At 47.3% G+C, this 14,129-nt stretch overlaps 1 protein-coding gene across 3 annotated transcripts; it reads left to right on the top strand.

Moving 5' to 3' along the window:
- Positions 1 to 341: 341 nt before the first annotated feature.
- Positions 342 to 14,129, top strand: CCSAP (centriole, cilia and spindle associated protein). 3 transcript variants are annotated; one of them, XM_068676796.1, is made up of 4 exons: positions 342 to 718; positions 7,529 to 7,812; positions 10,108 to 10,297; positions 12,307 to 14,129. In XM_068676796.1, the coding sequence occupies exons 1-3, from the start codon at positions 424 to 426 to the stop codon at positions 10,279 to 10,281; spliced, it is 753 nt and encodes a 250-aa protein (XP_068532897.1). In that variant the 5' UTR covers positions 342 to 423; the 3' UTR covers positions 10,282 to 10,297; positions 12,307 to 14,129. The 3 variants fall into 3 exon arrangements, with proteins under 3 accessions (XP_068532897.1, XP_068532898.1, XP_068532896.1); XM_068676797.1 differs by having other exon boundaries at positions 343 to 718; positions 7,535 to 7,812; positions 10,108 to 14,129; XM_068676795.1 differs by having other exon boundaries at positions 343 to 718; positions 10,108 to 14,129.

Here is a 14,129-nt window from a genome sequence, read left to right as displayed (position 1 = left end):
GGAAAATTCAGTGCACAAACGTTGCTCGGAGCTGACCCCTGGCGCCCACACGGGCTTGCGGAAGGCCGCCAGTGCCCCCCTGCGGCCGGGCTCTGCCCGAGGAGCGGCTGCGGGGAGGCCTCATGGCGGCTGCGGCTCCCTCACAGGGGAGGGGAGGGGAGGGGGGGGGGGGGGCAGGCGCTGGGCTCTGCGCTCTGGGGACAGCGACGGGACCTGAGGGGGCGGGGGAGGGGCCGTTGCCACCCCCGTGACGTCACGCAGCGGGGGGATCCCCGCGCCGCGATTGGCTGCCCGCGGGCGGGGGGCGGGCCCGTGCGGCGCCGTTTGGGTTTAAACGCGGCAGCGGGGCGGGGCGGGGCCCGGCCGGTGGCGGCGGGCGGTGGCTGCGGGTGGCGGCTCCTCGGGTCCCGGTGCGGCCCCGCCATGGTGGTGCCGGCGCGGCGCGTGCAGACGGAGTACATGAAGCGCTTCAGGGAGCCGCAGTGGGACGCGTGCGGCGCCTGCTACCTGGAGCTGCTGCGCTACCGCCTCAGCCGCCGGCTGCTGGAGCAGGCGCACCGGCCCTGGCTGTGGGACGGCTGGCAGCAGGGCGGCGGCAGCAGCAGCGGCAACAGCAGCAGCACCGCAGCGTCCCCCTCGCCGCCCCCGGCTGCGCACGACGAGGAGGAGGCGGGCGGCGAGGCGGGGCGGGACGGACCCGCACCCGCACCCGGACCCGGTAGGAGCGGGGGCGGCGGGGGTGAGGGGGGGGAATGTGAGGGGGGGCGCGCGGCACCGGCCGTTAACGGTCGCCCCCAACGGCCGCGGGCGGCTGTGGCGTGGGTGCCGGCAGCGGGGGCTGTGGGGAGCGGCGCCCTGCCGCACGGCCGCTTATGGAAAGCGTTGCCATGGAGCTGCCGCTTATGTAAGGCGCAGCGGCTGCAGCCGGGGCAGAACCGGCCCTGTTGTGGTTTTTGGTAGCTTATGGCACCTTCTGGCCCCCCAAAATCATGGGCAGGCAGGTAGCGCTGCCACCGAGCTCTCAACACCGTTAACTTCTCATCCCCTAAAATGCCTTGCCTCACCTATGCTGAAATGAGGCTTGATCCGGCAGCCGCTGATGGGTGTTGTGCAGCCTGCTCAGGGCCAGCTGCATGCCCAGGGAGCGGGGAGTTAAGCCGCATGCTGCTGGGGATTAGTGCTGGGGTTAGATGTGCTGCTTTGGCCTGGGGAGATCACATCGTCTGGTGTGATGTTCCCTGGGGCCTGAGCTTACCAGAGCGGTCTGTACCCTGATATTCACAGCTCTGCTGCAGTCACTACCCTTAAAAATACCACGTTAGCTTTAGCTCTGTTAGCTGTTTCCTCCTCAGGAGGACCGGTGTTTCAGTGCCTGCTGGTGGTATAGCACTTTGTAACATCTATGTTGGGGGAAGATGGCAAGGCATCAGGAATAGTTATGGAAGGAGCTGGAGGTGTGCTCTGCTGCTGGCTGCCCCACCACAGCTCTCCATCTCACAGCCATGCAGTGATGAAAGCACCCCAGGTAACCAGAATGTAACACTGTTAGTGGGTCTGATCTTGCTTTCCTCAAGTAGTATTTTGTAGTGCCTTGAGGAAAGTGGTATTGCAGAGTATGTGTGGAAGAAGCAAGTATGTAGCAGCACTGAGAAGCAGCACTGAGAAATCTCTGCTGAAGGAGCAGGGAATGGCAATGTGGGAAAAGATGTGCTCTGTTAGGGTGGGCTAAAGGCTTGGTTTCTAGTGAGGGAAGTGATAGAAGCAGTTGGGGCTCAGACCTTGGGGTTCCTGCCTCTTCTGATGCAGTCTGATCACATGCTGATCCTGGGTGGATGTGGTGGGAGCCAGGATCTCATTCTTCTGCATATCAAAGCAGCGGGGCACAGCAGGTAGCTTGCTGTGACCCAGGCTGACTTGCAGCTGGTGAGGCTTGAGGCTGCATGTGGGGATGCTGGGCACTTCTTGGCCTTCCTGCTGCGCTCCGTGGCTGTCTCTGGAAGAGACCGTGGCTTGATTCCAGTTGGATCTGCTCTGGCAGCAGGTAAAAACTTGCTAGCTGCAGATGAGCTGCTCATACAGGTGTTTTCTGTGGCTAGTGAGGGTGTGTCTGTCCTGTGTGTGTGCATGGCTGTCCCCTCACCTCAGTGGCAAAGGGGCTGCAGAGCAATGCCAGCCTGCCCAGCTCTGAGCTTTTGGGCAGCTGTACCTGTAGCTGGTGGAACTCTGCTGTGGCTGCTCAAAGAGAACACCTCATCTTCGCTTAGGTTCTTCCCGTTTACGATGGGAGAAAAATCTGCAGCTGATCTTTGCTTCTCTGTAAAGCAACTTAGTATAAACATATTTTCTTGCAGGCATTTAAGAGCCTTAGTAAAAGGCCTGAGAACAACCCCGCTTAGGCAGCTGGATTAAGTGGAAATTTATATCAGTGTATAGCTTAGTGTGTAATCAGAAAGCAAGTGACTCATTCAATATTAGGCAATTAAAGATGTGTTTTTCTTTTTAGTGACTGGCTAATTAAAAAGTGCAGAGAAGATAAAACACAAACTGCCACCCTATGAATCTTGCATTATTCAACTGCCTTTTTTTTTTCTGGAGGAGCTTAATTATGCTGAAGTGCTGTGGGGGCAGCTGAGTGTGCTCATGCCAGTGACATCTTTTGTCTTCTGTATCTGGCATCCACCCACGCGCTGCAGCATCCTGGTTGTTACCTGGCTACTGCTGCTTCCCTCTGTGCTGGGGGGAGCCGGATTTCTGGCTACATGGTATCTAAAGTGGCTGTGGCAAAGTATGTTTGGCCATCAGTAATGTTGCTGAATGTCCAAATACTACCACACGCAGTGTTTTGTTTTTGTAGAAGAAACAGAATTACCTGCTCCTCACTCAGCTCCAACCCATGAGGGAGCACAGAAAGCTGCAAAAATCAGCACTGCCTGACTTCAAGGTTTAGTGGTGTTGGTCTAAAGTACTGCCAGCATCAAACTCTGAGGCGACAACTAGGGCAAGTGCATTTTGTCAATATATCTCATGCTGAAGTGGCAGCTGAGTGATACCAAGGTGCACTGAGTGGCAAATTTGGCATAATTCCTTCTGGCTCTTCGCTTGCGACACTGTTGGTGGGACTGCTCTGCAGAACATGTCCAGGCATGGGTGTGTGGTAAACATAATCCAAAGAAATCTTGACCTAAATCAGCTGGTTCAGTTGACGCATCCTCGGACCTGTCAACGGAACCCTGTGGGCTGGTGAGTGAAAGACAGGAGCTCTTGGCAGCTGCACGGCAGGCAAACATGTTTGTGAGATGATACTGCTGCGCACACATCCAGGATTAAGCCATCTTTCCATCCTTATTGTGATTTTTGCCTTCAGCACTTCTGTACAGAGGTCTGGAATGACAGCGGTGACAAGCTGGTGTCAAAGCAGTTGCCACACAAGAGTCTGATGGATCTGGATTTGTGCAGCTCAGTAGAAGATCCAATTTCAAACTTCTTCCCTGATCTTGTCTGTCATGATGCTGCAGGTGTATTTGCTGGCTTATGTGCATGGGGAGGAGCAACTGGTGGTGGGGGAGGAAGGTAATGGTGTCAGCTTAGGGGTTACAGTACTGTGATCCAGTCACTTGAGTGTCTTTTGGGTGGAAACAAGCTTTGCCATCAAGTCAAGTCAGATTTCTGCCCAGCTGTGGGAGTTATTCATAGCCACAACTGCATATGTACCCCCTCAAGAGGCCTTGGAGACCTGCCTTGCTTGGGGGTGTTGGCACTTAGGGGACTGGTGTGCAGGAGGCTTCCCAGAGCAGGCACCTCTCAAGCCCTGGCTTCAGTGCTGTATCTGGACAGGGGAGCTCTGAAGGTGACTTGGGGGCAGAACCCTGCTTTGGTATGAAATGTTTCTGAACCTGAGGTAGCCCCATGTGGGGCGGACGTCCCACGTAGATGGTAGCGTTGATCCCTGGGGACTTGTGGGTCTAATAGGAAGGCTGTTGGCTCTGCTGACTTGCTGGAAGTACCTTTGAAATGGGATTCTTCTCAGCCTGGTAGAGCACACAGTGCTGTGGGAGGGAGAAAAGCTCCACCAACTCATGTTGGGGCAGTGGAGGGGAGCTGTTACGTAAGTTGGGCGATGCAGGAGGACTTAGGTGACCTCTTCTGGGCTGGAGCCTTCAACTGCCCTGTTGGGTGGGCCTGGCAGCCTTGTTTTGCTGCTAAGCACTTAATCCCCTCCTGTCCAGTGTGCTCTGCTTAGCATCTGCGATGCAGTTCTGAAATGTTCCCAGCTTTTTCCCTATTGTGGCTAATCCCTGCAATGCTGCAGCCAGTCGGTTCTGGGTTTCCTGTTCTATTTGCAGCAGGCGTTCAGCAGTGCCTGCCGGAGCTGCCGTGCTGCAGGGGCAGGAGATGGCTGCTGGTGCTGGTGCCTGGGTCTGCTTCTTCTCTGCTGTCAGCTGCTGCCTTCCTGCAACAGGGGTGCCTCACGAAATTGCTGGGATATGTGCTGAAGTTTCAAATAAGATTTCAATAAATGTCTGGTGAAGACATCAGCCTTGTACCTTCACTGAGTTCATATAAATGAGCTGTAGGAGTGCACTCATTACAGTATCTGCTCTAATAGCAAGTGCACACAGGGTGCCATAGTATGCTCCAGCATACAGCGTTTACTGCAAGGCTGAGCAGGATTCTGTGTGCCATTTACTCATATGCTTTTATAGCTATTTTGGGACAGGCTGGCTTCGTCATTTCTGCACCAGCTGGGACTGGATCCGAGTGAGCAGCATCCAGGCTCGTCTTTGCTTTGAAGTAAGGCTACCGATGTGATTGCGGAGACCCCGCTTTCCTGTATTTTGGAGGCTCTAAATGCCATCTTCTGTGGCTTGTGAACTCCCGTGTTGTTGTGCTCTCCTGTGGAGAAGGAAGGTGCAGCTCTCCTGTGAAGGAAGCCATTCCATCCTGCCCCAAATGACTCACTGCATATTTGACAGCAACATGTCCTCCCTTCACTGTGTTATTCTTTGAAATGTCACTGACATGCTCAAAACAGTGCCTCCTCCTGATATGGCCTCTTGTATGCGGAAGAGGACCAAGCTGGTTCCTCTTTAAGAGCGGGCAGTACAGAGAAACTTGTAGGTAACAGGCTACAAGGGGATGTCTCTGTGCTGCCTGTTGCAGCTGGGCTGCATGTGCTGCCTTGTCAGCGGTGAAGCTGTGCCCTAGAGCCCAGGATGCCACGCAAAGCTGGTGTTTTACCACACTGGGGTCATTGCTTTTCACATTTATCCAGCCTTGGCTGTGACCGAAACCTTGTGTCTGATATTTCAGTATGTGGCCACTCGTTGCTCTCGTTCTGTCACTCCGCTGGCACCGGCTGCTTTCCTTGGCTGTTCTCTAGGGGCACTCAATCGGACTCTGGATGCTGCTGTGTTGCTGGCTACTTCTAACAGCTACTTGGCCATGCTGCAGTGGCATCTGCTTCTGAATGCTGCACCTGCACAGCCTGGAGTGCCCAGCACCAGGTGCTGTGCTGGTTTGGCAGTGAATGAACAAGATGAGCAGCTGAAGCAGCCCACCTCAGGGCAGTGCTGGGGCGTGCAGCGGATCATCCTGTACCCTGCTGGGGCAGAGCGAGGGTATGAGTGAAGAACAGGCAGGTAACTTCTATTCTGGTGGAGCTGGGTGGATGCTAGAATGAAATGAAAGCGGTGTCAGATCGGGCATGCATGAGCTTGATTAGCTAAATCACAGCGATTAGTATGAGCGGTTGCTGTTGTGTCATGGGATGGGCAAATCCTTCTGCTCTTAATGAAGGTACTGCTGTGAAGTTTGTTCTAGTTGTTTGTGGTCAACCTCTCAATATGAAAGCAAGACGAATTCATTCTATATCAGTGGAGGAATTGTTTCCATACACACCAGTGTGTGCTGGTGGTTGCTGGAAGCACACGACTTGGCGTGTGGGCAGCTTGCAGCTGGTGTGGCAGGAGTCCTGCGTGTTCAGCTTGCTCTGCGAGCAGCTTGAGGGCACTGCTGTGTGTCCAGGGCAAGGCTGCAGCTCAAGCTCAAAGATAGCCCCTTGAAGGGAGAGCTCTTAGCAGACTGCTGTGCTGCTAGGTTAATAAAAGGCTTTGGTTGCCTTTAAACAAAAGGCATGGTTGGCCTAAAAGTCATGGGAAGACTGGGTCATGATGTCGGTTTGTATAATGTCTTATATTGTATATTACATTGTCTTGTATAATGCTGATCTGGCCTTCAGTATCAGTCTAAATGTGCAGATTTAAATGATGCATATTAGGTTCTGTAATCCTTAATGTCTGGTTCTGTAAACCAAATGTTGCACCCCTTTGCCACCTGGTGCTATGGGAACAGGCAGGGCCTTTAGGGACCTTGGGTAGGGAACTGGCCAGAAAGCTGTTAGTATAATTAGAGCTTTATCCTCATAGAGAATTTTTAGCAATTAGCATAGCTTTATTATTACCTAATTTTTAATCACCTGGGCCCTTTGCAGTGCGGGTCAAGTACTGAGTAATCCGCATGGAACACAATAGTCATGACGTAGACTTGGAATACACAAAATCACTCAAGTCCGTTGGTCCTTGGAGGATGATGACCATGGTGGTATCGTTTGCCATCCAGCAGCAGTTCTGGTACAAGGCCCAATTGGAAGCTGCAGATGCTGATTTTTATGGGTAACATCTCATGTGCTGTTGTACTTCCTTCGGTGGTGGGGTCACTGCATCCTGGCAGCCCAGCCATGGGGGCTTTCATCGTGCTGGTGGGTAAGCGTAAGCGTGCTTTTCTCAGTGCTGATCACCCTGCTTGTAGGTAACTGCTGTATAAAATGGCATTGGTTATATCAGCCCTGTTGTGTGGTGTCAGGAGCTGGGGGTGGTGACATGCTGTTAGGGAAGGTGGGGAAGCTAGTCTAGGGCAGCACTGCCTGCGGTGTGATGCTTTAAACACAAGGCATTCTTCACTGAATAGATAGCAAGTGTGATGTTGATTGCTTTATAAATCTTTGGTTCATACTTCCCTCTCTGATGTAAACAGCAAACCATAACCAAGATGTATGCATGAATAATCAGGGAGCTTGAAAATGCACTCTTCTTTCAGTGGATGTCTGTAATATGAGGGATTTATTTTACATAGCTTTATCAGGCTTGTTCTCTGGCTGGCAGCATCTACATGCCGTTCAGCAGTCCATCTGTTCGCTGTCTGAAAGATGAAAGGATGAAACGGCGAAGATGGAAGATCACTGGAAACATTCTTAGTGCATTTACAGTGCTGCCTGGAGCTATTAGGCTTCTGTAGCCTCACTAGCGAAAGGCACATTTAAATGTGTGGAAGCTGATGTGCAGAGGGATGGGCTTGGAAATATCAGTCACTAAGGAGTGAAGGCGTTTGAGTGAGCTATGCCTTTGCTGCGGTGGAATTAGTGATGTCTTCACTTGCTTAAAAAAAAGTGCAGCTTCAGTGACATATCAAGAGGCTGTGCAGATAGGCATGATTGTTCTTGGGAGCTCAAAGCAGACCTTTCTTTTTTCAGAAAAAGAAAGAGAAGATCAAGAAAAGCATCAGAAGGAAGAGCAAGAAAAAACTGTTGAACAGACTTCCACAAAGGAAGCAGATAAAACCAGCCGTACAGGACGACGTCCAAGCCGAAGTGCCTTGTCCAGTCGTAACGATCGAAGATCAGCCAAAAGTCCTCAAAAGACAGATGCACCAAAGGAGAATAAGCATCCATTTGCTCTGTATGGGTGGGGAGAGAAACAGACAGATACTGGAAGCCAGAAAACTCACAACGTTTGTGCTTCTGCTTCAGTGAATGAAGTAAGTAAAAAGTTCCGATTTAAGTGAGAACTGATGACTTAGTGCCTAGAAAAGACACATGGCTAATATCTAGGTAAAACTTCCAAGGATGCTTTTATTTGTCATTGCTTGGGAAACTGAGGGCTTCAACAACCTGTTCTGTTGTGGGTGGAACTGTCCTGTAAGTACTGTCCTGCTGTGGCTATGCTATGTCATGCAGGAGTGGAGTTAGGGGCTTGCTTTGTTTCCTTTGAGAGCTGGTGTCATCCCTCCAGGTTTGGCTGTGATTGCAGTTGTGTATGAGCAGAGTTTGGTCAGGTTAGTCCTTCTGCGCAGTACGGTATTTCTGTGAAAAGGTTTTCAAAGTGTCAAAGAACAAAAACATGTTTGGATGCCGAGCTCTGCTTGCTGCAGAGTCTTTGTGTGTTGCTAAATCCTGTTTTATAAGGACAGCCAGTTTTCTACATTATCCGTTTGAGTTTGCAGAGTCTAGCTTTGGTGATACCAAAACCCACTTTTTTAAAAAGTGGTTTTGGTACTTTCTCCATCAAAATGCAGCAGTGGTTGTACCTGCAGGCCTCTAGTGTGGCAAGCATACAGTGGAGACCTGAATGCACAAACCTTTCAGGAGGCTTAGAGCCCTCCTACCCTACAGGAAACTCAGTTCTCATCAGACAGGAACCTATCTGCCTACACTGATGACCAGTGTCACAGGAAAAATGACAGGCATCAGATGAATAAAGGTGAGTATGACAAGCTATGATTGAAGCCAATTCTATACTGAATGCTGGATATGCATCTCCATACCGGTCACAGCCAAGTATCTACATTTTCTGTTGGGTGTGCTTGTGGATAGAGCTGTCACCTGTGGTTCCTGCTAATGCTTTCCTCACTAGAGTTAACACTTCTATGTGTTAACTTGGGTTAGGTGTGGAGGGGAGAAGCAGAGGAAAGTTCAGAGATCTACCTAACTGTAGTTATGTACTGTCAGTACAGTATTGTCATTAATAATAAAGGAAAAGTTACAGCAGTAAACTTCAAGATGTTTGACATATCTCACTGCAGTAGCTGTGAACTGTTAACCTGTTTTGAGCAATACTTGGAAGTTCTGATTAATGCCTGGCTATCTCGTTTCTGGCTGTAATAGTGCTACCAGCAAAACTGGCTCTTGTAAGTGTATTGCTGCATTCTGAACTTCATGAAAAGCAGCAGGTGGTTAGCACCAGGCATCCCAAAGCTGGGATCTGAATCTCTGAGTCTGAATCCCTGAGCCAAGATACCTGAGGATTAATGTGGTGGATGTGCTCTTGATGTGTGAGGTGCAGCTGACTTCCAGCAGGCTGTTTTGGAAAGGGTTTGAAGCATTTTCTCCTTCCTGGGAGAGTCCAGCTGAACTCTTAAGGAAATGAGGAACAGGACCTGCAGCTTTTGGAAGAAGCTGCCTGTCCTGATAAGGGACGCTGTTACTGGGTTGATAAACTTGGATCAGCAGTGGAAGGTGCTGACTGGTGCCTTGTTGAAGTCCAATAGATGTGAATGCCAAACTTGAGTGGAGAGAGATACTGTGGAAGACTTCTAACATTGCTCATGCTAGAAAAAAAGTTAAAGAACCCTTAAGGGTCTCTGATTTGTAGTGAGTGGCTGGATTCCTCTTGAACACTTACGTAGTTGAAAGCCATGGTAGTGCCCTGTCAGTAGGGGTGGCTCTGTAAGGAGGAACTGCTTACTGCCTGCCTAGGTCACTTTTCTTGAATGTTTCAAAGTTGTTACTCTGTTACTATCCTCTTGAGATGAGATCTTTAAGTCTGGAAATAGAGGCAAGCAAACACAAGCTGGCTATTAAGACCAAATTTGGTGAAAATGATAACTTGAATATGCATCAGGACACAGGTTTTTATATTTAAACATCAAGAAGTTCTTTGGTATCTAGTGAGCAGTCTCTAAGGATTGATGTTACTACTATGCCTAGATTTTAAGGGATACATACTGAGGGATAATTAAGAATCTCCTATGGTAGAAATAGGAGAAACAAGGCTTTTAAAATGTCAGTTAAAATTGAGAGAAACATTAAAGATTTTTTGCAGTCTTTCCCACCATGAGGTGGGGGAAATATTGCAGAGTAGAATTTGAGGCATCTCTATGGAAAAGTTTTGTGCTTTTTTTATTAGTGGTGCAAATTACATGAGAAAATGTGATCTTCCTAGCAAACTGTGTTTCTTCAGAATGGGGGTTGGGATAAATAGCAAGTGCCCCTTGGCTTTCCTGGGGGGTTCCTAGCCTGTTTTCCTGCTTGTAACACTAACTCTGGTCTTCCAGATTCATGAATCTGCTCTACGAGCAAAGAACAGGAGACAAGTGGAGAAAAGGAAGCTTTCTCAGAGGCGAGTACGATCTGCAGAAACAGAGAAACCTTGCCGGATAAAACCTCCCCCGCCAGACAACCCGTGGATGACAGAGTATATGAGATGCTACTCGGCAAGAGCTCGGTGAAATTGGATTCCATTAGGTATCATGATAAAGTTTTGCCTATCAGGACACTGGTGCAAGGAACCAAACTACTTATGCAAGGTTTTTATAGGGAGTTCCCAGCTGTTAAAATATTTGTTACAGTATTTTTATCTTGGCTACCTACCTCACAGTGGGGTGTATAGTTGGAGCCATAACATTTGAAGCGGCTTTTAGATATAGCTACCCAAATTTTTAAACAATTCCCCTTTTGGGAATCTTTGTAATGCGTTTCAGTTGACTTGTTTTGGGGGTGGGGGGAATGGAGGGGGAAGCCTGGCATACTGGCAATCAAGGCAAACATTTTTTGATCTTGGTTATGAGTAATCTGCTGTCCCTTACTTCAAAGTTAAGTCCTCCAAATCACGGGGAGGTGGTATTATATTAGGGGAGAGAAACTTTAAAGGTGTGATGGAGGTGCCTTTGTATTTATAGTACTATTGAGTCAATATTTCTACCAAAATAAGTGTATTAAGACAGGCAACAGGGAAGCCAGTAGGTCTGGTAAGCAGCACTAATAAACATAGATGCTTTTTAGGCAAATGCCAAGTGTTGTCTGTATATAGAGGCTTTCAAAAAACTTGCTGAATCGGTGAATCTGGTGATACTTTCTAATTCTCACTGCTGTTACAAAGGTCATTGTAATAAACTACTAATTATCAGAGCAGGTAACAGCTACAGGATCATTTTGCTGTTGCTGTGCCTATTGTACCAAATAACTGATGTAGACAATCATCTCACAGCTGCTGCTCGATAGGCAGTTGCTTGTTGTACCAGGATCAACTTGGCACCACTGTATTAAGCTTGTGGTCAACTTATTCTACTTTTAATCATGTAAATGCCGGTTTATCAGTGGGCTGGCTTCTGTCTAGTGAAGTCTATTTTTAACACTTAGGAATATCTGCGCTCAGTGGGGTTAGACTGCAACATGCATTCCATGTGGTGGTATTGTATGAGTGTGCTTTTAGGGGTTTAAAACTTAAATTATTTTTGATGATGCTTGTAGGTGAAGTTGAGAAGCTTTCTGTCCCCAAATTGGTGCAGAACTCCTTGCTAGTGGGGTGAGGGCTACAGAAGGAAGGAGAGGTACTTTTTAGTAAAGAAGCCTTTTAGTAAAGAATAAATATATATAAAGGAGCTTGAACGCTTTCAGTTTGTAGGTCTGTTATGTATTAAGAGTCATCGTTTGTCAAATTCTTAGTGTTTTTTCTCCTCAGGCTGCTGTGTATGACTTGTTCAGTTTGATAACTAAGCTTTAGGCAGACTATTCCTGTAGTTGTGAGCTTCAAGATTTTGTTCAGATGTGCTGTGTGTTAGTTATGTGCGTTGGTTACCTTTAACACCTTTGCAGCTCGCTTTTTACAGACTAGACAACTTCTCACAGTAAGCACACTTGCACTTCTGCAGCAGAAGCCTGTGCCTGTCTTCGCTTCACTGCACCATCTCAGTGAGTAAGCAGGACTAGAATTGCTGCTGCAACAAGGGACAGATGCGTAGTTGAGTTTGGTTGTGGATGTTTTTGAAATGTGGAGGGACCAAACACTGCTGCCTTCTAGTATTAACTGTTACATCAGTAAAGGCTTCATTAATTTCAGTCTTACTAAGGTGTCTTGGACCCCATGAAGTTATAACCTGATTTTCAAGTATAAAGCTTTACAAGTCCTAATAACTCTTGTTCAGGCTACTGACCAGAGATCTTACAGCTTCTAAAGCTGGGGAAGCAGAGCATGATTAGGTATGTTTATACATGGCAAAATGACTGTATTCCAACTTCTTAGTAGGCCACAGTTTAGAACTTTCTAGAACTTCAAAACTCTGTTCAAAACTGAGACAAACTATTTGACAAAATGCTTTTTATTCCACATGGGATTTTTACTTTTTTTGCATGCTGTTTTTCTTATTTAAATAGCTTTTGTAAAGATACTCAAGTTGCTTTGACACTTTGAATTCAGAAATCCACCCTAGTTTTGAACAACAGTATCACAGCACTAACTCAGTACTATTTACCAGCCTTACTCAATACAGCCTGTTCCTGTCACCCGGGATGCTATGTACACCTCTGGCTTTGTAGACCTCATGTGACCCTAGCAGATGGACTATGTGCCCTCAGCGTGTGCCCACATTAAGCAGTTTTCTTGGTCACGGACTTGCCACACTTTCCAAGGCAGCTTCCAGAGTTCTCTTCCTGCTGAGAATGGAGGAGCCAAGATGACTGTGCCTGCCTTAAGTACCCATTCTTGGATAAGATGGATCGCCTGTTAGATGTTGGACTAGGGGCTTTAAATGTCTTCTGCCTTGGATACTGGGTACCAAACCTGGAAAGTCTCAAAACAGGATCGTTCAGGTGTTCTGTAGAACATGAGAAACTTTCAGCAGCATCCGGGCTGCTGTGTACTAAGGAAATATTCTAGTTCTTATCCTAGTCTGGACAAGAGCAGTTCCCCACCAAAAGTAAGTTAGAAGATAGTAGTGACAGAACTGGATCACGTGAGTCACTTGTGTTTTTTTTAAATGGTCTGTAGCTAAAAATCTTGGGTGCTATGTTGGTACAACTTTAGTCTGAGTAATGCCTGAAGTGAGGGGCAAATTATTCTGCTGATCAGGTAGCTTTCTTATATTTGGGCATTATTTGACTTTTTAAAAAAGGTGGTTAGTAGATTTGCTCAGGCTCTGTGAACTAGTATAGTCCTGATAACTGCAAGTTGTATATGCAAAATGTTTAGTGTGCCAGGCTGAGGTCTGGAAAACTCTTCTAGTATTCTAACATGAATTTTGATGAACAGACAAATGACTTGGAAAACAGAACTTTCAAGTGTCAAAGCTTTAACTACATTCCACAGATAAAGGAGCAGGTTGCTTTGCATCAAGTTTGACTTTGCTTTCCATTCCAGATAATGTTTACCCTATCAATGAAGAAAGTTCAGACTTGTCTTGCCATAGACTTTAGAATTGAGCCAAGTTATGAATGCTTCTCACTCCTGTTTTACCAGTAAAACCTTGTAAGAACACAGTCAATACTCAGTTGTCCAGTCTTCAGTAAAGTAACTGTTTATTCCTTTCAGTTTTTGAAAGCACTCAGCCAAGTGAAATAAGACTTTCACAGTGTAATGCTGCAATTTAACTATAGTGTTGTAAAGACTTGTGTTTACAATGTGAAATGTTGCAATGAAAACTGCATATGAATGTCCCTGTGAAGTACAGTAGCATGCCTGTTCAGTCACTGCTGTCACATCTCTGCAGCTACGAACTATGGTGGTCTTTACTGGAAGCTGAGATAGTCAAAGTGATTCCTAATTTTAGAGCCAAACTTAACTGTGAGGGACAGACCTGAATGTGTGGTAACGAATTCTATCAAGGTACTCAATGCATATTAATCAAATTTTAACATCTAGGGAAGTGCATACTGCCCTTCTAATTTTTATGGTATAAATGCAGTATAACTGAACTATAAAGGCCTCTGATTTATTTTTTTTTACTGATAAGGACCAAAATCTAGCAATCTGAGGACTGATGTCCAAAAACCTGCATGTGCCAGTTTATTTTCTAGCTCAGTTAGTGCACTCAGCAGCAAAGCCATATGTAGAGCCTGACTCAACACCTTGACAATAGCACCTATAAAATTAGGGGTAGAAGTGAATGGGAAGCTGCCTCAGCTATTGTTAGCACTGGATTCACTTTAAATCACTTTAAAAATTCTAGGGAGATACCATCTAAGCTTGAAGCAATATGTGTTTTTTAAAGTTTTTAATAGTATATGTTTTTAATGCTTCTGTATTGTCTATATTTAATAGTGTAGTGTCAACTTGTATATGTGAATAAAATGAGTGACACAG

This window comes from Anas acuta, chromosome 3, assembly GCF_963932015.1.
Source record: "Anas acuta chromosome 3, bAnaAcu1.1, whole genome shotgun sequence".
NCBI lineage: Eukaryota > Metazoa > Chordata > Aves > Anseriformes > Anatidae > Anas > Anas acuta.
The sequence above is the reverse complement of the archived record's forward strand: the minus strand, read 5'-3'. Positions and strand labels throughout refer to the sequence as shown.